The sequence below is a fragment of the Vanellus vanellus genome (genome assembly GCF_965231255.1).
Source record: "Vanellus vanellus genome assembly, chromosome: 4".
Classification (NCBI taxonomy): domain Eukaryota; kingdom Metazoa; phylum Chordata; class Aves; order Charadriiformes; family Charadriidae; genus Vanellus; species Vanellus vanellus.
This window is the reverse complement of record NC_138909.1, coordinates 8,772,505-8,795,905: the sequence shown is the minus strand read 5'-3', so window position 1 is coordinate 8,795,905 and position 23,401 is coordinate 8,772,505. Positions and strand designations below refer to the sequence as shown.

The 23,401-nt window shown below is 37.5% G+C and overlaps 2 protein-coding genes across 2 annotated transcripts in view; both read right to left on the bottom strand.

Annotated features, from left to right (window-relative positions):
- Positions 1 to 1,791: 1,791 nt before the first annotated feature.
- SLC25A31 (solute carrier family 25 member 31) lies at positions 1,792 to 10,544 on the bottom strand (the record flags this gene model as incomplete). The annotated part of the gene is given in 10 exon segments (XM_082482447.1): positions 1,792 to 1,837; positions 1,839 to 1,978; positions 4,782 to 4,850; positions 4,854 to 4,885; positions 4,888 to 4,906; positions 5,155 to 5,166; positions 5,170 to 5,259; positions 6,537 to 6,653; positions 9,143 to 9,270; positions 10,415 to 10,544. Coding segments are annotated over 10 exon segments (783 nt in total).
- A 3,266-nt stretch (positions 10,545 to 13,810) lies between these two features.
- Positions 13,811 to 23,401, bottom strand: part of INTU (inturned planar cell polarity protein) — a gene marked incomplete at both ends in the record, with an annotated part of 46,100 nt that continues 36,509 nt past the window's right edge. The window contains 7 exons of the mRNA XM_082482978.1: positions 13,811 to 13,922; positions 15,510 to 15,664; positions 19,415 to 19,604; positions 20,290 to 20,387; positions 20,917 to 21,339; positions 21,879 to 22,100; positions 23,157 to 23,219. Of these exons, the coding sequence (XP_082339104.1) occupies positions 13,811 to 13,922; positions 15,510 to 15,664; positions 19,415 to 19,604; positions 20,290 to 20,387; positions 20,917 to 21,339; positions 21,879 to 22,100; positions 23,157 to 23,219 (1,263 nt within the window). The remainder of the gene's footprint in view (positions 13,923 to 15,509; positions 15,665 to 19,414; positions 19,605 to 20,289; positions 20,388 to 20,916; positions 21,340 to 21,878; positions 22,101 to 23,156; positions 23,220 to 23,401) is intronic.

The following is a 23,401-nucleotide window of genomic DNA, read 5'->3' as shown; positions in this document are numbered from 1 at the left end:
CCCCCTCTTAAAGGAGCCGGCAGGGAGAGGCGCAGATGGGCGCGGTTCCGTATAAAAAGTTGGTTACAACAGGATGTAATTTAATGTGATTATAGCAATCCAGGGCAATTAGCGCTGGGCGGTGATTAGGCCAATTAATACACTTGTCCTCGAAGAGGTCTGAAAAACCGAGTATCTCTCCTGGTTTCTATGGTGTCATTTTAAATATGGAGTACTGGAACTCTACAAACTACACCGACAGGCTGGCAAAGCGCCATTCAGTATTTATTTGCTCCTAAAAATGACTTCTCAATTTCCCCCAGCCCTGTGACATCGTCGTGACGCAGCACGTGACGTTGCGCTCCATGGCTTTGTTCCATGGGAGAGACTAAAAATAAGTGCTAAACCAGCTTGGCGTCCCTGTCCAGAGCAGTGATTTTCTCCCCGTGTTACCGATTCAACCGCCTGCTGAACAACCAGGATTCTCCCAGGGAAGGCAGCAGATGCCTTTTCCTTCCAAAATCTCCTGAAGCCCGAGAAGCCACTGTTAAACAGAGTTATTTGTAACACAACTGCTATTTATTAATACAAGCAATTAACCACCTTGTTTTTCTTGCTGGTGTCAGGAGGGGGAAGGCAAAGGGGGTGCAGCCCCCCTGCCATCAGTGGCCAGGGAGACACATCCCGGCTCGGGGCTCTGCTCAGCTGTTTCAGTCCCTGTTATGGAACCAGCTGTGGGTGATTCAAGGTGTTGCAGTATCCCCCTTTCCCCAGCTCCGCCTGAGGCCCCCTCCTGACTGGAGACACCCTGGACCAAAAGACGATACGCAAATACTCCTGTGGAGCCAGGCGATGCCACAGAGCCAGGCCCAGAAGAAATTGGGCAACCTTGCAGCCACGCGACAAGCCACCTCTGCAGAGGGGTGGGCATGTCTTGCATCTCGGATCTCACGTCCTCGTGCTGCCGCTGCCGTGTTGTTTCCAGCAGCTGGTTCCAAGTTGCAGTCAGGATCGCAGACGTGTGTAGACATCCACAACAGCGATGAGAAAGTGCCAACGTTCTCTGTATTTGCTGTGTCAAGAGTAAGACTGTTAATGAGTTGGAGATGAGATTGTAAGCAGGACAAGCCAAACTCTTACAGCATTTTATGAAAGTCCTGTTTGTGTGCTTCAGTGTCACACTGATTGCCCAATCTGCAAGTATGAACAAAATTCAAGTCAGATTAGCCACAAACTTGCCTGAGCATATCTCCCCCATCACCTGCTGTCACTGCAGCAGTCTGGGAATTGGTGGTGTCCGAGTCTTTCCTGTTCTTGGCCTGTGGATCACATCTGATTTTTAGTGGCTGCTGTCTTGATCTGTGGTTTGAAATACCATGAAAGCATATAAACAGGCTAGAAACAGGTTTTCCTTTTACTGTAGAAGCTGTAGGCAGGCTGGTAAGTACACGTACTTACACCAGGCACTGCTGACAGACTGAGGAAGCAGCTGTTACCAAAATATATTCAGGTACATGGCGTAACTTAAAAGTCAAGATGTGTAACATTTAGTATGAATAAAACTGAAACATTGAGAATTTGAAACAAGAGGTTTCTTGGATTAATTTCTTGAATGAAATGTAAACGGTAGTCTTTAGTTCCCTGAAACAAATTATTTCATTTAGTACATGCTTAGTCACAAAAACATCGAAATAATTTCTTTAAAGTATTGTTTGTATAACATTTAAACTAAAAATAGGCTATGCAAACAATGAGAATTCATGAACACTGTTCAAACAAAATAGATGTTCACTCACTATTTTAACCAGATCTTCAACTCTCTGAAACATTGAGGTTAAAAATGTCCTTAATTTTGTCAGAGAACTAGTACTAAGGCTCCTCCTGTTCCATGGAGGATATTGGAGAATACTCCATGGCAGAAAGCATTAAGCCCCTCTGGCTCATGTGTTTTCATAAAGCAGTCAACGGTTCCTTTATCTTGACATTCCGTCTCCCTGTGCTGCACACAAAATAAGGACAAATCATTATTGCGCTGCACTGAGAAAGAAACTTATATGGCCAGTAAAATTTGTCTTTCTTTAGTGAAGAACACTAAGGAACTTTTTCCTTATGTTTCATTTACTGCAAAGGAATGATCTTTTAACTAATAAATATTTATCTGATGTAATGCTCTGCTGGCTTGTTCCAATAGCTAAATTTAGAAAGGCTGTGATCCTTCTTCTGATGCTTCTTTTAAGCTTTACTGGGCAAGTAGAAAGCTTAGGAATTAAATGAGGTCACTCCAGTCCTAAGGGTGCTCTGAATTGTTTCAATGCTATTAAAACTTCCATGGCTCATTTTTTTCCCCCTTCTTTAGTACCACTGAAATATTTTCATACCAAGTAGATTTCAGTTCATTTGTAATCAATAGAGTCCTCTATAAATGTTAAGGTCTTGACTAGCATGATAATGTAAAAACGTAGGAAGGCTAAGAAAGAGCGCAATCCAGTGTTCACCTAGCCCACCTCCTGTCTGAGCATTAGTTTGCTTGACAAATGAAAACAAAGCAAAAAGGAGGATTTGTTAGAGACCTCAGCACCATGTTCACAAAAACTTGCTTCAAGTGCTTACTGGTATAGGAAATAAAGGATGTACGAGTCAGAGCTGAAGTACTCAACTTTCCCTTCAGCTTTTTCCAAGTGCAGTGTGGCTGAAAATCACGCCAACTCCTTTAAGTTTTGAGTGGAGTAGAGACAGCCCAGAGGAATGTTGTGTAGCCATTCTCTGCACAGCGGAGCACTTGGGAAATACTCTCGCCCACTGTGGAACTCAGCATGATGACGACAGCCCATCCCTCAGATACACTGAGTAACACCCCAGCTCTGACAAAGCCATTTTTTGTAGACGGGCTTGGTGAACTGTCAAACAATTCCTGTTTTGCAACTGCAGTCTCTTCAGGATTTGAGGACTGTATTAGGAACTGACACTGTTTTTTGTCTTCACTAGCAAAAAACGAGTGCCCTTTTTCTGGTGAGATTAATCCCCAAATCCCTATCTTTAGATGAAATTCTACTGGAAAAAAGACCTGCAATACCCAGGTGAGGTTCTAGACTCTCAAGAATAGCAGAAGGATAATCTTGCCTTTGTGATATACTCTGCAGCTAATGAAGTGATGTTTGAATTTTCTGATGAAGACAGGGTTACATGTTGTTACATCTTCTGTTAGGAATCAAGGTAGGAGGTCACTATCGATTTCCTGACCATAATAAATGTAGGAAATACATCTGTGATAAATATTCACATGAATCAATTAAATAAGCATAGTAACATAGCTAAAAAAGCATTTAAAATATTTCTGTTTGAATTGACATGAGTATATGCAAATGAAAGGATATTTGGTAATAGTTATTACTGCTTAGCTGACAGAAATCAACTTTGCTGAAAGCAGTAACTGTACTGTGCTCATCATTTCAAAAAGTTATCCCATCTGACAAATACAATTTAACTGAAGAATTAAAAGGTGATAGATTTAATTCAGGGTTTCCCCTTGGATCAGAGTAAGCATCCTGATAAGAAACTGATGAAAATCATACTATTTAGCTTTATTTGTACCTGAAGCTTCAAAGCTACTTGAATGAAACAAGGACACCACATGAATATATTTATACATCCACGACATATATACGTTCTCTCATTCTCATCCTCTTCTGTGCTAATAAACCCATTACCTCATTGCATATGATTATAATTTATGTTTTTAATCTTGATACTATTCTCTATCCTAGTGGTAAGTTAATTGCCAGAAATACAGGCAATTTTTTGGTAAAGTCTCAAAGAGCACAGTACTTGGGAATAAAGACAGCATTAACTGTAGATCTACTGCTGATTAAGCAGATACACCAGAATCCGAAGACAGTGAAATCATATTTAGTCTGAAAGGAAGAAGTCAGTAGTGCTAATGGTGCTTGCCCACTGTAAGCTTCAAGGATTTCTGTTATTTAGGACAGGTTACCAGAGGTAGGCAGGCATTACCTAAGAATCTAAGTATCCCCTGGGATTTTTTGAAAGCACCCAAGCAAATTCTACTCCAACATTTATTCTGATTTTCTTTTGACTTTCTGGAATACTGTGAGAAAAGGATACTCTTGAAACAAAATGTAGAGACACTTCTTTGGAACTAACAAGTCCTTTCTATTACCAGCTGGCAAAACTTCCTCAGGGATGCAGGGAACAAGGTCCTGATTTTTCAAGAGCAGTTTTGTGTTGTTTTCATTTCGTGTTTGAGGATGATCTTCATATAATAATGTAAATTCTTGCTATGTACTTCAAATGCTACTGAACTACCTAGTAAAATTACCTAATAGCTAGCAACGAGATCCAGCATTAATTACTAATAATACACTATGATACCCATCATATGCTAAGAAATAATTCTCAGTTTGTGCTGAGCTTTGAAGATTACGGATTCTACCTCGCACCTGAAGAACAGCTGTGTGCCACAAAGACTATTTTTCTCACTGCATTAGCTGGGCTAATAAAGGATATTATTCTACCCACAAACCTGTCTTTAAATATCTGGATTCTGAGTAGGAAAAAGACAACAGATTCTGTTTTTCTACTAAAAGCTCTCACCAAGCTGCCAACTTTTACCAGGCTCCCACAATAGTATTATTTTATTTTTTTTCTTGTCTTTCTGGAGATGTTTCCACTTTTTTTCTGAAGAGTCTTGCCTGCTGTAAGGCTATACAGCGCTTCAATTAGCACATCAAACTTCAAAAATCCATTAAGTAATTTTCAGAAAAGGACTGCAAGCTAGACTGTACCTGCATCATCATGCATCTCCTGACAGTGTCAAAAAGATAAGATAGCATTCCTGAGAACAGAGTCACAACTTAAGCAATGAAAAAGGAAAGAATGAATAAAGTTGTTGTGAATTTGGCAATAAACCCTGCAAAATAAAACAGAAATGGAGGCCTCTACACATTCTGTGTAAAGTATGTCAATATCAAGTATAATTTTGATGATTTCTGTTGTTAATCCTACTGTAAAAATACTTGGCTCTTCAGTAATATACTCGATTGAGCACAAATAACTGTAAATATAAAAGCTGTAACTAACCACCTCATTAGTTCATAATAAATATTTAAAATATCATGAGAACGACTGAAAATGTGCATTTTTGTTTGTAAAAGCTACCTCAATGGTATCCTAACATCCAAAATAGGAGGCTCCGTATACAATAATTCCCTGTACTGAAACACAAAAACCTTTGTGCAGGCCAGGAAGTCCATCCAATCGTAGAATGGTTTAGGTTGGAAGGCACCTTACAGATCATCTAGTTCCAACCCCCTCGCCATGGGCAAGGACACCTTCCATCCTTCTTTGCAATTTTAATAGTGCAGTCACGAAGTCCCTGGCTCTGTTGCTCAGCGGCATCTAATAGAAAAGAAATTTGTGGACATTGTTATGCTCCACAGAAGCCCTTCTCTTCAGTACAAACTACTCTGCGTGACTGAAACATTTATCATTATCAAAATTTTATGAAAAACATAGTAGATCGTTGTTTCCTCCACTTATGAACAAAGCATAAAGAAGAAATTGAGACACGTGGATGGATGAACACAGTTTGTTCAAACAGATAGTAGTATCCAGTTGCTGAAACACTTTCAGGTCAAATAACTTCCATTCCAATTTTGTCCCCATTCAGCAGAGTGCTTATGTATGAATTCTCTTACCCTCTCTCTGAAAAGAATTTTTTCTACATAGTACTATGCTTTCACTTCCTCCCCACACATTCATACTCAAATTTATTAGAAGTGTCACTCATTTCAGCCTTTCCTTATAGCGGAACACTAGCCACAAGCTGTGACAAAGTTAAAATATCCACTTTTTATACCTGTAGATCTTCATCTATTTCCACATTCCGCAAGTAACTACTCCCAAGCTCTTAGGATTCCCTACAGGTGAAAAAACAGCAAGCAATAAACAGATCTTTGAAGGAAGATCTTCAAGCTGTGCACCTCCTTATCCTGAAGATATCATGAAAATATTAATTTGTCCCGAGTACAGGGCACAGAAAGCAATAGTTAGAGTCAAGTTGCCAATTCCTGGGACAACCCTGCACAGCAGACAGTAACCAGAGTTAACTTGTCCCATTGCGGCAAATCAGGAAAGCCAACAACAATACAGAAAGCATGTATTTCTTCCTCTCTGCTGCAACGCCTTCCAGACACTGTGTTCGGGAAATTAATTTTATCTATTTGAATGAATGAAACATACATCTAGGGATATATTCTACCCAAAAATCTTCAGTTGATATTCTTGATGTAGAACAAGGATGGTCACTACCATTAGCACTATTTCCAAAGAATCCTCTTTCACTCACCTTCATCCTCTCCTTTTCAACAAAGATCTTACGTTTCTTAATATTTTTAAGTTTGTAATTGTACAATGGTAAATTTTTAAGTAACAGAATTCTACTGCTGTTGGATATTGGTCTACCTCTGAAACGAAGTAAATATAAGAAACCTGAGGCACATCAGATAAAACTGGAACTGCCATTTAAGAGATTTGACTACCTTCCCAGTATCAGCAGCTGAATGAGTTTGTATGAAGTCTAATGGGTACTCTACACACATGGATGTTGCTTCTGCTGCTCCAGCAGAAGCCAGGTTTGCCAAAAACCATTTCCAGAACTGAAATAAAAAAATTGCCATATGCAGTTATGAAAATACAGTATTACAATACTGTAATACTGACCTTTGTTGTAGATACTAAATGAAACTTGAAAGCATGAGGATTAAAATCTATCTAAAACATTGTCTTATTTACAAAATAATGAAGAAACATGCCGGTCTCAGAGTAAGACCTGTACTAGGGTATTTAAACATTTCCACTTGTAAAGATTCCCTGGCTATTCTTAAATTTATTAAAATATATTTAAGTTATTTTCTTTTCTAACTTTTGAATTATGTGGTGCTCTTGTGACCCAGATAGCAGATAACACCTTTCTCATCTACCATCCCCCAGTCCTCCGTAACAATCAGCCTGTGAATCCCCCTGATACAACAATTGTGCATCAACTCTCCATGATACGGGAACGGGGAAACATAAAAATCAACGTACTTACTTTCACTGTGGCCCATACTGTTTACCAAACAAGAAAAACCTAATCACAATACAAGAAACACTTTACATAACATTTTTAGGTGGTGATATCTGACAGAGCACAGGTACATCTAGTGATGTACATGTAGATGTACTCAAAATCACTTTTTATTTGCTGGCTTAGTATCAGCAACACTGTAGCTGTAGTAGTATGGAGTCCAGCATAGCTTAAGTGCCCTAATATTTTATTAAGTTGTACAGAAAGCTTTGCAACCTGCCCTAGCTCGTGTTGCTGCATAAACTGCTGCTAGTTGTAGTAGCAAGCAGGAGAGGGGGCAGCTGCAGTCTGAAGATGTTTGATTGTGCCAGTATTACCGTCAGTACCAAGTGTATGGCACATAGATATACCCTGTCTTCTTTAACAGAAGTTCCTTTGCACTTTACAATCTAAAGGTTTTAGTAATTATTTTTTTTAAAGGTAATCCCGCTAAGCAAAAACTAATGCATGTAACCACATTGTATTCCCCATTTCCTATCCTGCACAAAACATGTAAGAAAGCACCCAAAGACTCTAAGCTTCAACCATGAATACGCTACTTTGCTAAATACTATACTTCTAAAGAAATTAATCCTGAGTGCTATTCATGGAATGTTTCTAAAATTTGAGTCACAAGCTCATACACATGTAAGCCATCTGGAAACACTTCTAGGAGACGGAAAGGAGATTGGAAGAACTATAAACACTGTGTTATTTACATCATGCATGTTTTCCTTTTTCTACTTTAAGAAAAGAAAGAAAACAGCAACCTTAAACTCTTTACATACAAAATGACTGTAATTGAAAAAGGACTGCTTAAGAATTTGCATGCAATACAAGGAGATGATTAATCAGACTTTCATGACTGACAGCATTCCTCCTGGTCAGCACCACCAGAAAAGCCTGTGGCAAGGAAAGTTTCTGGCACTGCAGGAAAAAACTGTCAACAAGAGAAAGCACAGAACATTGGATTTTTGTTTAAATTATCAAAACCTAACCAAAGAAATCCTAAAACAGATAACATGAGACAGACACAAATAAAGTAGATTTTCCAGCTATTTTCACATGAAACAAATTAGATACGAAGAACTTATGTTCCATTCTGCTGATATGAATGATTTTTATGTAAGTTGTCAAATGCCAATGTCAACATTTCACATTCCAAGACCAAGATTTCTTTCAATTAATTCCATGGGTGTAGACCTCTGTGTCTTTCAAGAGTCTGTCCAAGTTAAGGGACTTCTCCCAAGTACACAAAATTGCAAGGTAAGGCAGCGCAGCCCAGATGTTTAATTGCCTTTTTGAGCGATAACCTAAAACTGTTGCTCTTCTAGTGCACTGTACAAAACTAAGTTCTTAAAATGCTTTAACTATTCATAGGTATGTTTCTAGCTTTACATGTAGCAAGAAATCAGTTTTCAGTGGGAAGTATTACTTATCTATCAGCAGTCATATGCACTTTCCTATTTGCAAGTTTTCTGACACATCCTAATGATGATCAAGAAAATAATGTGAAAAAAATTAAAGTGAGAGACTCCTGCTTAATGATGCAACCCAAGAACTTAACCCATTAGAATGAAAGCAGCTGTCATTTCACGTGAGTGAAATTACGAACATAAAAGTTTTTGAGAACAGAGTACAGGTTAATGCAATCTTAACATAATTGGCCCAGAAACATAGGTGTTTGTCCAAGTCCAAAATTTTTAAGATACATCCTAATACTTGCATCAGTTAACTCCAAAATAATTACGCCCTGAACAAAACTTTGGCAATTCTGACTACAGTTATAAGCAGTTATTTACATGCACCTCACAAAGTTATTAATCATTAAAGATCAAACCCCAGATTTCATTACCTTAACAATATGCTCCAGAGTAAGCCATGCTCACTGTTCTCCTCTTGTTATAAAATAAACTCATTACAAAATCTTATCACTATGTCACCACTAAGTACCAACCATGGTGAGAGAAAGAATTGCACAGCTCTTGGCTGGATCTAGTTTGTTTATTAAGCAGAACTAGTATGCAAGAGATTATTTACCTGTTTTTCTTCATCCACTTTGGACATGAAAATCTGTTTGTTTGTGTACTTAAAAGCAAAGTTTAGAGCCTGTGTTGGGAAATACCGCATAACAGTTGCCAAATTGCCACGCCAAAAGCTGAAAAAGCCTACAGAAAAAGAAATGGATCTTTAAAATAACATTTCCAAAGTTTATACTACACCGAGTACATCATACAATATTCCTTCTATTGTATCTACTCTGGTATGAGCTGTAACAAAGGCCAAAGATATTCCTTTGCAGGTCCTTTATTTTTCAAGCATTTGGTATTGAAAATCTGGATTTATTCTGACACTTACCAACAGATGTGTGTGTTCCTTGTTAGCACAAGAAAATGTAAAACTGCCAAGTGAAACATGAATAATGCTGAGAAACAGGTAACATTTCAACGTCCTTACTTCGTACATTTCTAAGACGAGGGATACCTATGTAAACTGCAGTCCACAAACTGCAGAATGGAAGAATATTTCACAGAACCGTGCAACTCTTTTCCTGAAGAAGCCTGCCTATGCATTTTCCCTTCCATAGGGGGTGCTCACACTCCATATTAAAGCAATGACCAACGGCTTATACGGGTATCAGAAATTTCAAACGACTTTTGTAATGATATTCGTCTTCTAAATTAAAGAAAGGATCCCGTTGGACACTAAGATAAATGCGTAAGAAGCTAAACGGAGCTAAGGAGATAGTGCACAAGCAAGTTTTACGTGGATCATGAGAAAGAAAAAATAAACGTGAGGATGTCCACATTGGACTGGCTGGGCACGTTAGACTTTTTGCTAAGCAGTGACAACAAAGTCATTTCTGTAATGCATAGCCACGCTCTTCATTCAGAATTCTTAATTTTCTTGTGTTCCCGTGGATGAAAGGCAAAGCCTCGCCAAGACAAAGAAAACTCAAAACTGCGTTTTCATTTCTCACTTTGATCATGCTTTCCTATGCGTTAACGCGAGGATGCCAAATAAACGCTGCTTTTGTAAAACTGTCACAAGGAAAAGGTTCAGGGTATTTCACGCTGTCCGCAAATAACCAACGAGCATGACCTCGCCACTACCAAATAAACCCCAAAAAATCCTGTAGGGGTGTACCCAGCCGCAACCCCCTCCTCACCACCTCCTCCACCAGTACCCGCACCCCTCTGAATGCCCGTGGTCTACGATGGAGGATCCATTGCCATCGCTTCAAAGGTGTTTCAAAAAGCTTTTGTTTTTTGCAAGGTTTGGGAAAGAGGGGACAAGGCCCAGCGTCCCTACTGGTCTCCCTGGGGACGCGCACCAAGCAGTCCGCCATCCCCTTGTACTGCCGATCCGCCCAGTTCTGCTTGGAGGCGGCCTGCACCTGCAGCAACACCTTCTCCCTCACCACCAGGGGCATAGCTGCCATCTTGGAGATGGCGGCCACCACACCGCAGGCCAGCAGATCCTTCCCGAAGGAGACATGGGGCCACAGAAGTCCTTGCCCCACAGAGCCAACATGACGCACGGCACCACCCGGACATTTCCTCTTCTTCCTGAAAAGCACAGGGACAGCGGGCACCAAACTGGCTTCTTTTCCCTCAAAAGTTGATGCTCTCAGGGTACCCAGGAGCTGAGCCCTGCTCTGTCCCCCACCGTTACCCGGCTGTGAGGGGCGGCTGGGCCCGGAAATGGCGCCATTACCTGGATCCCTCCCAGGGAGTGCTGCCCTCCCACAGCTGCTTCCAGAGACCTCCAGAACTTTCCAGAAGCTTCTGTCAGCTGTGGGGACCAGCCCCTCTCCCCCAAGCAGGAACTAGGGAATGAAAACCTAGGTAACAAAGGGTAGTTGTCGATCATATTGAGTTGTGAGTTAATAAACATTATATATAGCAAGTAAATGAATTTTAATCATGTCATTTATACCCATTCTGCTGCAGGTCAGAAGTACCAATTCCTTCTACATTGCTGATAGCTTTTTTTTTTTTTTAATTGCTTTCCCTCCCCTACATTTCCTGACTTTATGACTAATGAAGGCATGAAACACTTTATTTGCTCAGTCAAAATGTTTTAATTGTTGTTTGTAAATGCTAACTTTTGGTTCTTGCATTCCCTTGACATTAGTAATTTCAACCCTGGTACTCCACTGATTTGTTGTATACCACATTGCTTTGCTAATAGCTTTTGGAAGTAATAATTTAAAGGCAAAGAAATTAATTTATTTTGAGCCTTAATACTACCATTTAAACTCCTTTAGTAGCTTCTCTGTATCTATTCCTTTTAATGTTAATTCTATACACTGATTCATAGCTATAATCTTCCTGAAAACTATAAAGCTACAAGATTTGTATCAAAGAAAAATCTGTGTTCTGTAGGAAATGAAATCCTATCATCCTTTGGGGCTCTTTTTAAACATACTTTTAAAGATCTGTGAAATACAGCCTTTGCTCAGTTGACTAACAAAGTAACCAATAAAAATCTCCTTCGGTGTAGTGTCAACATGATTAATGCAAATTTTGCAATGTGTTCTTGCTGAACCATAGTTGTACCATACCAGGATGCCCTTAATTCTGTTTAAGGTACGGTTTCTTGTGAAGGCGCAAGCCAATCTAAACAGCTCATGGGTACTGAAGGGGTCCCACCTTCTCTCAGTTCTTTTCTCTGCACACATCCACACTGTTTCTTCTGCCTGGACTCAGTTGTGTGTTTGTCCCAGCTGAGTCAACCAAGTTTAACCCACTACACTAGCAGCAGAGTAACCTAGATCTGACTAGGCACAAGGATCTAGATAAAAGTTAGCTGTCCTCTTTTTAAAGCATTCAAATATCTTCTTTTTTAGCATTCAAACCATATAGCCCAGCCTTTAAAAGATTGAAAGAAGAGACAAACATCAGCAAAATTAACCTTTTCCATACACACTTATGTGCACACACACAGGTTCTGTAAAAGCTGTTAAACCTGCTCAAAGCAGCAAAGCAAAGACTGCTTGCTTTTTTATGCGCTTTCTTCCATTACAATGAAATCTCAGGTTCAAACTCCACATATTTTAGACTTTTTAAAAGGTACTGTTCAGATGTCATCCATATTGTTACATATTTTTATTTTTCAGAGTAAATCTCACATCACTTGATTTACAGATGTGGATCAGATCTAAAGCACTATTGATATTACTCAGTTTTGTATGTCTCAAACTGAAACACTCTCTGTTTCTCATCTTCTAGGAACCCTAAATTCTGGACAAGGCTGATTAACAAAATCTTCAATCATATGCTTAAACTTCAGGACTAAGACTTCTACTGCTTGGAACTAAAGCAACTGTTGAGTGATTCACGACAAGTTGTGAATCACACTTGTGAGAGTGGGCAGTTATAAGCATTTGATTGACTGTTTTAGAACTACTCTAAACAGTGTCATTTTGTAGTGAAAACAAGATCTAAAGATTTGATCATGACAGCCTATGGAACTGAAGTTACTTTCCTGAATACTTAAACCTTTTTGATCCCATTGTTTAAAATGCAACGTTAGTCATGCATTTTATGAAAAGCACTCATGAAAAGCAAATAGAAACAGCAGAAAGAAAAAAAGTGCACTGCTGACGTGGAACAAGACTAAATGCTATGCAGATGACCATAAGCGTGCTGGCTGTGGGTAAAAAGAGCCCCCAAAATCTTGCATTTTAAACTAAACTTTAGTAAAAAAAGCTGTAGGAGCAGCTGGTTTGTAGATTACAAACATTTTAACAATTTGTAGGAAAGCTGAATTTTGTAGAAAAATTCTGATTTTGCAAACATCTTGCCTTCTCTTGCCTTATATCCAGCTGTAAATTGTACAAGAGCTAGCTAAAAAAATATTGTTTAAATAAACAGAAGAGAAACTATGTTAAGCGAAAAAAACAGAATACCACTTTACTGGTCTTTGCCAAATATACTTTTTTTATTAAGAAATTATGAATGAAATATAAAACTAGCTGGGTCCATGCATAGGTCTTAAAACCATCACCCCCCTGTCCCCCATCTTCTTCTGTGCCTTCAAAATTGCATTTTAACAAATATAAGTATTATTTATAGTTAAAACTCATGAAGTCAAGTAAAACATCAACCATACTATAGTGCTCGAGTGTGCAGGAGGCCGTACTGGCAAAAATGATAAGCCATTAGTTTTGTGTGGCTAAGTGCCATGAATTGGCTAAAAGATTTCTTTCTGTTTTGATTAATACAATGTCATTGAAAACATGCAGTATTTTTCATGCCCTTAGAGGAACAAAGTTTTAATTAAGTGGAAAACTTTTTTTTTCCCCCTCCATCACCAATTGCCAGATAGTCAGAGAGTACTTTGAGGATATCAGCTTATCATTTTACATCGTATAATATACACTGAACAGCAGTGAACATACAAATTATGTGATGTTTTCATATAATAAAGTTATGACCTGGATAAGTAATCTGACAGTACATAAAAAAAAAAAAAAAAGATTTCAGAGAAACAAAGTTCTTAAGTCTTCAATTGATGAGGTCATTAGAGTCATCACTGAAGTTTTACCTGTGTCATTACCACAAGGTAGATTTGCTTTTTTAAAAGCATTTTGAAGATATGCCATGGGTGAGCACCACAATTGAGCTCACTTCTCTTTATGCTGATAGACTTTAAAGAGATGACAACGCCCCTCAGGATGGCTGAACGTTCAAGGAATCTCATCTACGTAGCTAAGCCGAAGGACAGTTTAAAGGCCAGTTCAACAGCAGCTTCTGTGACTGAGTCATGAAAACAGACATAACACTCCTGAGGTGTCGGATGTAGAATAAGTCTCCTGGAAAAAAAAAAAAAAGAAAGAAAGAAAAAAAGAGGTGTTAGCTTTTTCTCCTCAACTGTGTAATATGTTCTCGTCGTACTCAGATTTCAGTAAGATGTTAAAAACAACCGCTGTGTAAGACAGCTAGCAAGTTTCTGTGGCTCTACTGCATTATCTTACTTCTTTCAATACATTCCATTTTTAAATCAAGTTATTCTTTCATGGAAAAAATTCTTCAGGTTTTCAGGCTCTGTTTGTATGGTAGTGGTGTGTTTTGCAGTGATCCAAGTTTCCAGGCTACAAGCTGCAATCAAGGTACTTGTGAGCAAGCCCCAATATTCACATATTTACTGATTTTTAAACTTAATATGTCTGGATAGGTACATTCCCACACGCCAATCTAATAAGGTCTTTTAGGGAAACAGCTAAAATAGGAACACTGTTAAAACCTGTCATAACTGTGTGCAGAATTATAGTACACCATATAACTGCAAATACTAATAGACTGCCTGTGATTTAACATGTTGTTTGATAATGCAGAGACTGAAAAATGTTTTTGAAAAGATATCATTTATCTTCCTTTCACCCCCTGTCTATACTGAATTTGGTTGTCATATGGTGAAAGCATAGCTTCCATTTAACTGGGTGTTTGCATTTTTCTTTCTATTTATCTAGTAGGAACACCAAATACAGAAGATGAATGTAGAAAAGGAGACATCCCATTGACTGATGGCTCCTAATATGACTGCTTACTGCAGCTAAAATGTACACAGCATAAAATATAGCAGATAGAGGAAAGAATAACATATGAGCAGTAGGGGCTAAAGAATAGGGTTTACTGGCCTGGACTTAAACAATTACAAGATCCGATGCATTCTGAATTGTCAAGAAATGATACATACTACTTTCTCATTACACCTAATTTTAATTACTTCAAAAAATGTATTATTCTTAACATTTAATGCCTAGGGCAGTATGCTGTTCTGTCATGCGAATAAGGCTTAGCTATGTAGCAATAGCTATAGGCATCATTAAGAAAAATCAGTAAAATTAAGTTTCAATAACAAGATAAATGACAATCCATTTGCAATGATAATGGCAGAACTTTGAAAGCACTAAGGAAACTCCTTCTCCAAAACATCTCAAATATACTGGTAGGTTGATTTGATCTTCTAAATGAAAAAAAACCAACACCCAACCCCAAACAACCAACTACAATTGTTCACCTTACTTCCTTGTATCACTGCACAAGCATTATGCACGCAGGCAAGACAGGTGGGAGGGAGAGGTCAGAAGGAGCGTGAGGAGCACAAAGAAAGTGTAGGATATTACGAGTACGATTACAGCACTTTAGCATGTCTGTGTATCACAGTGCGGCACTGCAAAGGGTGTCAGCTCCGTGGTGTTCACATGCTGGCACGGCGCTCACCTGTGTGTTTTACAGCAGGTGAAACTTCATACCAGCACAACTTCCCGGACCCCAGATCAAAGCTACCTCAGTCAGTCAGCTGATGTGCTACAGTTAAATTTATTCTTAAAGAATACAGCTGTATATTCAAAGTGGAAAACATCGGGAGAAATACATTCATTTGTCTTGAAACTCACCCCACAACCCAGTAATTCATTGTTGGTGGTGGTTTCTTCTGATCAGTCCAGTTATCGGGAGAGCACTCAAACAAAACTCCATGTTCTGTTACCAGATCTAGGTCCTCAGCTGCGTTACTAAACTCTGAAATCCCACTACCTGCTTTTTTCTTTTTCTGTAAAACAATTAGTGAAATGTTATTATAGAAGGAAATATTTTTACGTAAACACTACCAAATATAAGCATGTGATTTCTTCAGGAATCTCTGATGCATAATTTTGCTGTCAAAAAGCCAGACTTAGAAGATATAACTAACTTGCTTACATGATTCTTTTCTCCACAGTTTTGTTACTTTGGCATTCAACAGGCTTTTCCATTGTTGTACAACTTAGAGATAGACACATACTCCCTTTTTTGACTTTTTTTTTTTTCCTTCTAGCTGAACACTATTTCTCTAATGAGACATCTGAGATAATACAGCTTCTTTTAACAAGTGTGTTACAAAAGCTAAAGCTCTCATCTTTCTTTCTCTGTGTGCCTCCCTAATTAAGAACTGTGATAGTAAAAGCCTATTGAATAAACTTGGCCAGGCAGGAATTTCTTTTTGTAAATAAACAGTTGAAGCACTTTGCTCAGAGAGTTTTCTTGCTCCTACTCAGTACCAGTGCATAAGATGTATAGAAAATAAAGACATTTTTGTGTTTTGTTGAGTTTTTAGGGCTATGTTTTGCACAGAGCTTTTGAATAAACCTTGTAAAAGTTCCAGGTATTTCTAACGGAACTCCTGGTACCTGTTTGGAGAGGATCAAATTGTATGAACAAATTCTGCTTTTCCCTCTTTGCTCTGTCTTGGTCTTAACAGTCCTATGAGTCCAATAAAGCCATAGTCTCTTTCACCAGAAACACGAGGGGAAAAAGACCAGAATGGATATGGAGTTAAACGCAGGATGAATTTTGAAAGGGCTTGTCACTAGTTTAACTCTTCTCCCATTGAAGTCAAAGGAAGTTTTGTACTCATTTGTAAATGTCTATGTAATAATAAAAAAAACCCCAAGCTTTAATTTTTTTTTTTTTTTTTTTTTAAGTGTGAGAAGTGAGATGAGATTATGGAAACCCCTTTGAAACAAATCTGTTTTAAGAGAGTTGTTAAGCCAGGGCATCTCTGGATCTGCCAGTGAAACTTCTGTTCCAATGACAAGATCTAAGGAGGTGAAAGAAAAGGTTTTCTTGAAAAAAACCCAAAACACCACCTCATGGAACTTCTGTCTGCCATATGCAGAATCATAAACCACACCTTTCAATCTGCATACAATATTGAACATGTGGGGGCTGAAGGTCTAGAAGAAAAAAAGTGTAAGAAAAAGTGAAATGCACCTTAGCATTCGAGAAAATAAAAAAGACTAATATTTGGCTGAGAAAATTTCTTTTACGTTTCCCTAAACTTGCTTTGGGTTAAATTAATAAAGCATATTCTAAATTAATACTAGTACATAGAGTGGAAGAAATGTCACAATAGATGACTTCACTCTTCCTATATCTTAGTACACAAAATTGTTTCAGACCCTGTTCTTGCTAATACTGCTACTTGGAATACTTCAGGAATACTTAAGGAATATGTTAGTACTCAGCCTAATAATCTTCCCCAGCAAAAAAAATAGGGTCCTTATGATGCAATTTCCAAGCCCACATTTGTTTCTCTTTTAGCACATTTTACACCACATTATTCATACTGAAAATACTCAAGAAAAATTATGCACTAAGAGGGGATATTTGATAGAACTATGAGCATCTGTACCTCCACGTGCATTAAAACATTTTTCCTTCTGATTTTATTTAAGAGTAAGGAAATACTAAGATGATGATGAAGAAAATGAGGCCAGGGCTGCTTAATACATAGTGACATATATTTTTAGGGTTTAAAACTACAGATTTTTTTCTCAATTTAAAATTTATTCAAAATTTCTGTACACATTTAGAAGTTAAATTGTGAATTTTCAGTTCTCAAAAAGTAAGGCAAAATTAATGATTGATCGGTTTACAGTAATTTTGCATTATTGGTACAATTCTCCGAATCCTAAACTATTACAATATTTAGCTGATGTCAAAGAATAAGCAGTATAATCATACATTTCTATATTTGAGTTTTTTATCGTGCACTATGAACAAGGAAAACGTCTATCCATTCTTTTACATTTTCCTCATGCCATAAACAACCTGCCAATTTCAGCATTAATTCTAAAAGAGAAACTTTGTTCTGCAGTACATGTTCATCAATTATTTCTGATTTTCAGAGCAGAATGAACCCAGCTGCTGCCTAGTGTTCTCACATCTGAAGAAGCCAGAAAATCATGTGCTGAGGTAGCTGCGGCCAAAACAGAAGTTTTGACTTTGAAGCGTGAGTTTTTCACTTTTTATGAGCTACAACCTAATGGTTGAATCGTTTCTTTCTTTATTTTTTTTTGGTTGAACTATAAACTATCTATTTAACAGTTGTAACCAAAGGCAATTTGATGATAAGAAGTGTTTGTGTATTCTCTCTGCTTGCTTTTGGGTTTCTACATTTCCCAACAGAAGTGCCCAAAGTATGTGACTCATTGCCAAAGTCCTACTCAGCTAAACCTAAGTGCCATATAAAGTTGACAGAACAATCCAGCAAATGAACCTATTTTTCTAGCACTTAAAAATTCCTAGATGACTTACAAGGCACATCGGTCTAACCAGAAGTGACTTCTTTGGTAACTTCAAGAAAACATTAAGAAAAAATATACTATTATCTGCAAACTGCATTCATTCAATTTTGCATTCATTCAATTTGTAATTTCCCATTTCTCATTTAATTCACTTGGATTGTCACTTTAGGATCTGAAAAATGCAATTGATAGACAGGTTTATAGTTAATTATTTCTCTTTTCCAAAAGGACTAAACAGGTCACAAAATTACCAGAGATTAAATGTTATCCTAATGTGGTTTGTGTCAATAAAAATCAACTATGCAATTAACAAACCAGACTTTTAGCAAAATGAAGTGTGCATTGAACACAAAATGTCTGATCTGAAGGGACTATCTCATAAATTGTTTTTTTTTATACCTATTGTTTAGATTTCTGCATTACTACTACTACCACCGTTTTACTCCAGAGGGATCATTTAGAGTAAACAGAAATTTTGAATCAAACACAAGGTGGTACAGTTGCTGACATCAGATTGGTCCATGTTTAAGTCTAATCTAAATACCACGTACCCACATAAAGCTCTGGGAGCTGGGATCAGGCTTCAGCCCAAGTCTAGAGCAAGGCTTGAACCGGTATCTTTGTAAAGGGAAGAAGCCTTACCTATTCTGGCATCCCACCTAATCTAAAATCCAAGAGAGCTGGCAGCATAATTAAAAGGAATTGATCATTAAAGCCAGTCTTATTCTAGACAGGTATCCCTGTGAACAAACGATTACAGACATTAGAGGATGGCAAATGCATAAGCACGTTTCACTGCTCATATGAAACATTTTATGTTAAAAAAGAGGGCCCAAATTTCCTTTTGCTGCCAATCTGAAATCCCTTCCCAGCATTCAAATGGCTAAAACTCCCTCTTTTGCTACTTAAAGTTCTTGAACCCAGGGTGTGAAACTTTTTGCTAAATTACAAACAAGAATCCTAATATGAAACAGAATAAGAAAATACTATACTGGAGACATGGAGTATTTATTTTGAAGGCATTTTTGGTGGGAGAATGAGCCATAATTGCATGCGTACTTGGTTGGAAGGTCAGAAAAAGAACCTGCACATAACAGTAAAAATATCAGGAGCTTTAAAAACACCACACGTGCAAATACACCTGCTAGTGAGCTATTTAAATAATGAAGTGAAAACAGTCTTGAAATACCGAGTTGAGAATGTAAATAGAAAAACAGAAGACAAAGCTTCCATACTTGTTTCCTCATGGACTGTTGAAAAACAGAACGAATTGAAAGACAGCAACGATAGAAATTCTCAATTAACTGAGGGTGGATGGAGCCACCGAGCTGTGCTACTTCTTTGTGAGTTGGAGTAATAAAGATTCCTTGCATCGTTTCCAAAGATAGATAGTGGAAGAGGGTATTCTCTGGACCAGATGTCAACCTTAAAAAATAGGAGAATTCATTTAATATTCAAATAACTTTGACATAACTTTCAGTTAAACAACATGTACTTGTGTTTCTTAAGACAAGATTGTTTTTCTGGTAACTATAATAGAATACAGAAGTGGATACAGACATTCAAAAGGTTTCTATTTCTACATCAAAGTAATCTCAATTAAAAAAAAAAAACCAAACAACCCAAAAAACTATGGAACTAGTTAGGTATTGCACTTCTGTTCTCAAAAATTCTCACCAAAAAAAGAAAAAGGAAAAGAGAAATAAAAGCTTTGGGGGGGAAAGAAAAAAAAAACAACTTTCTTTAGAGCTCAAACAAAACACCAGAGTAGACTGTGCTGTCACAGGCAACAAGTGGGAACTACGAAGATTACGACTTTTTTGTCCTTTGTACAGCTACTTCGATACCAGGGAGGCACAGGTATCCTCTTTATTTGAACTTCCAAGGTCACATATACGGGGGACACCTGCATACATTTTACTGTCATATTCTTGGGAAACAGCCATATTTTCTAATTAAGCTCTCCATTTAAGAGCTTCACTTTTGAGATCCCTTGCATAACAAAGTTTTGGTTAGAATAAAATTATACAGGAACTTCAGTGATCTGTGCATATTCAATCCAAGTATGGGCTTAGAAATGAAATGCTGAATAAAAAAAATCATTTCTTACTTGATAGTGTTAAGAAGTTCTGTCTCTTTCTCTGAAAGGTTCTTTTTGAGGTTTCCTACATGAAATGGATTTGGTAGGGTATGTTTTTTTCTAGTGGCCTGAAAAACAAGCAGGTAGATGAACTAACAGAGAAAACAAAGCTAACAAAAGAACAGAATCAAACCAAGAAATCACCTACTTCGAAGAATATAATTTAAAAGGCCCAAACACTTGCATCAACTTATATAAATGTATTTTATAGCCTATTTAAGACTAAACCAGGTTAGAAGCAGTTGTACAAATATACAGCAATTTGTTCTGATAACTTATGTTCACACCATTATTATTTTGGGAATATTCATCAATTATTTCTGCTGATACCAATGCACCTGTGCCCACTTTAATAATAGGAAAACCCCAAATATTTGCAAGCAATGATAAAATAAAAAAATGCGATGGTTCTGAGGCTGACCCAAAGCTTCCCATGGCAACAGAAGTATTTTCCACTGAATTCAGGGGATCTTAGATTTATTCTTTTATAGTATGCTTTATTTTTTTAAAAATTACTTAAGTGAGTTTTTAAAAGAATTGCCACCTCCCCCAAGCCCACCAGAACCTTATCAATTCTCTTTGTCTTTGTTCTCAGACCTGATCCACTACAGATTGTGGATTATTGCTTTCATGTTCTGCGGGAACTTCGTTACCGCGGTCAGGTCCTCCATTGTTTCCTGTAGGGCTCGGCTTACGCGTCGTTACGGAAGAGTCACCAAACAGGGTCCTTTTGCTTGCTGGAGTGGTTACTGATTTGGAAGTATTTTGTAGCTTGCTTAGGATGGGTGAAGTGGTCAAGCTCTCCAGTTTGTCACGTGTTGTGGGAAGGAACCAGTCAGCACAAGCTAAAGGTGGAATGGAAGGAGAATCTAGCCGTTCCTCTATGCTGGCATCTATTCCTTCCAGTTGAAGTATAGTGGCTTTGACCTGATCTACATATATACAGTCTGGTCCTGGATTCCCAATAGCTTTTGATGCACAGCCTCCTGCCTCAAGCAGGACACACAGCATAAAGTGCCTCTGTAAACACGGAGGTAGCAACATTAGCCTTTGGTTTAATACACAGTAAGGGCTATATTATATTTATATCTCGTCTGATACTTAAGCAAAATACAGCACTATATTCAACACTCCTTCCTCATCTCCAGAGGAATTATTTTTTTCTGATCAAATAATGTCCAAGGAGATCTGTTATCACATTATTTAACATAATCAAGGTATTATTTACATATTCATTAGTTGTTTGCTTTAAAAAAATCCACATTTAAAACCCCCCACATTTCTGAAATGAGTTGTCTGAAAACAGAAAATCATGAAAGTAAAAGACATTTTCAACCAAAGTGAAAAGGCATAAAAATAATGAGAATTTATACTTAAACTTGCAAGCTTTACAAATGTATAAAAAATGCTACTCTGAGAAATTCTATCCCTACAATGTGAATATTTTGTAATATTACTAAATAAAATGCACGGAAAGTGTTGATCTTACTGAACAATAGACAACACACAGCAGCAAAACAGAGCACTGGAGAACGAGCATACTGCAAATGTTAACTTACCAAGCCAACTATCAGTAAGAAGTATCTTGCTTCAGGTTCCCTGTATCCTGTAAAACTTGAAACTTCACATGGCTGGATGTGATGATGTGGAAATACTTCTCTCCATATCACTAACTGACCAATCTTCTGTTCTGCTGCCAAGGGTAACAGACAATAGTGCCGACAATATAAACCTATATCAATAAGATCTTCCTTTGGCAAGTGATTACCAATCAAGTAACCCTTAATTAAACACAGAAAAGGAAGTATATTCAGTAAGAAATACAACACCACCGCTTATCACTTAAGAGTACTATTCATATAGAGATATCCATGCTCCACATGCATTGAGAGTGTTAAGCATTCTGGACAGAGACTGTCTTTTTGGTATACAGTTGTACAACAGATAACACTGAGTTTTTGCACCACATCTGAAGAATCAAAATACTGAAATATAAACAACAAAACATCAGCGTATATGCACGTTATCAAAACTGAGCTGGGAAATGCAGAGCTTTAACAGCTTGCAAAACATCTACAGAGTTAAGGTACTTTAATTCTCATTTAATACTCTCTCTAGTGAAAGATCGGTATTTCTGGAATGAATGCAATTTCCAAAGAAGATACATACTACAACAGTATTTCTAGCACTAAGGGCATTATAGTTAAGGTGCTGTCAGGGTAGATACTGCGCAGTTCCATTTGTGCTAACAGTTTAGTCTCATAACACTACCAGCATAAAAACAACTGCATGATAAAATCCTTAAAATGTAAGTTTCCTTAAAGCAAAGACTGTTATCTTCCTCTTTATACTGCTCAATACACTGTCTACATTTAATAAAGATAAGTAAATTTACAAATGAGGCCAAAGTGAAAAAAGCTGTCAATCCAAGATATAAAGATAAGATATATCTGTCTTAGATATAAAGACAGATGAAAGACAGATCACCTGTTCCCTTTGTTAAAAAATGGCAATGAACAAAAAATAGTCCTACTAGAATATCATACAGCCTCACTTGAATTTACTCTTATTACTTTCTTATTACTACCTCCAATCCTTGGATCATATGCCGCAAAATTCCCATAAGACAGTTTCAAACAAGTATTTTGTTTTACTGATCTACATGATCAATTTTTTCTATTATGGTGTTTGAGTTTTAGGTCTGTTACTAGAAATACACCTTTAAAGCAATTGTATATTTTTTCATATTTGTGAGATTCTGGAAAGAGTTACTTGATGACTGAGTTAGATTTCCAGATGGATTTTTGTAATCTTTAGGCCCTAATCACTAATACTACCTTGTAGAAGAGACAAGAGCCCATAATCGTATATAATCTTCTCATGTCATAATAATCTTCAGACTGTAGAAAAAAAAGCATAGTATCATTTTTAATTCAGAATTTTTATTTTATTTACCAAATGCAAGTCAACTAATTCCAGTCAATTGTAGTCAATATCTTATTTAATACTTTCATTGTTGACCACTTATTATCAGTAAGGCAGTTAATACTGAACGCTTAAGTGAAATACCAAGTTTTTATTG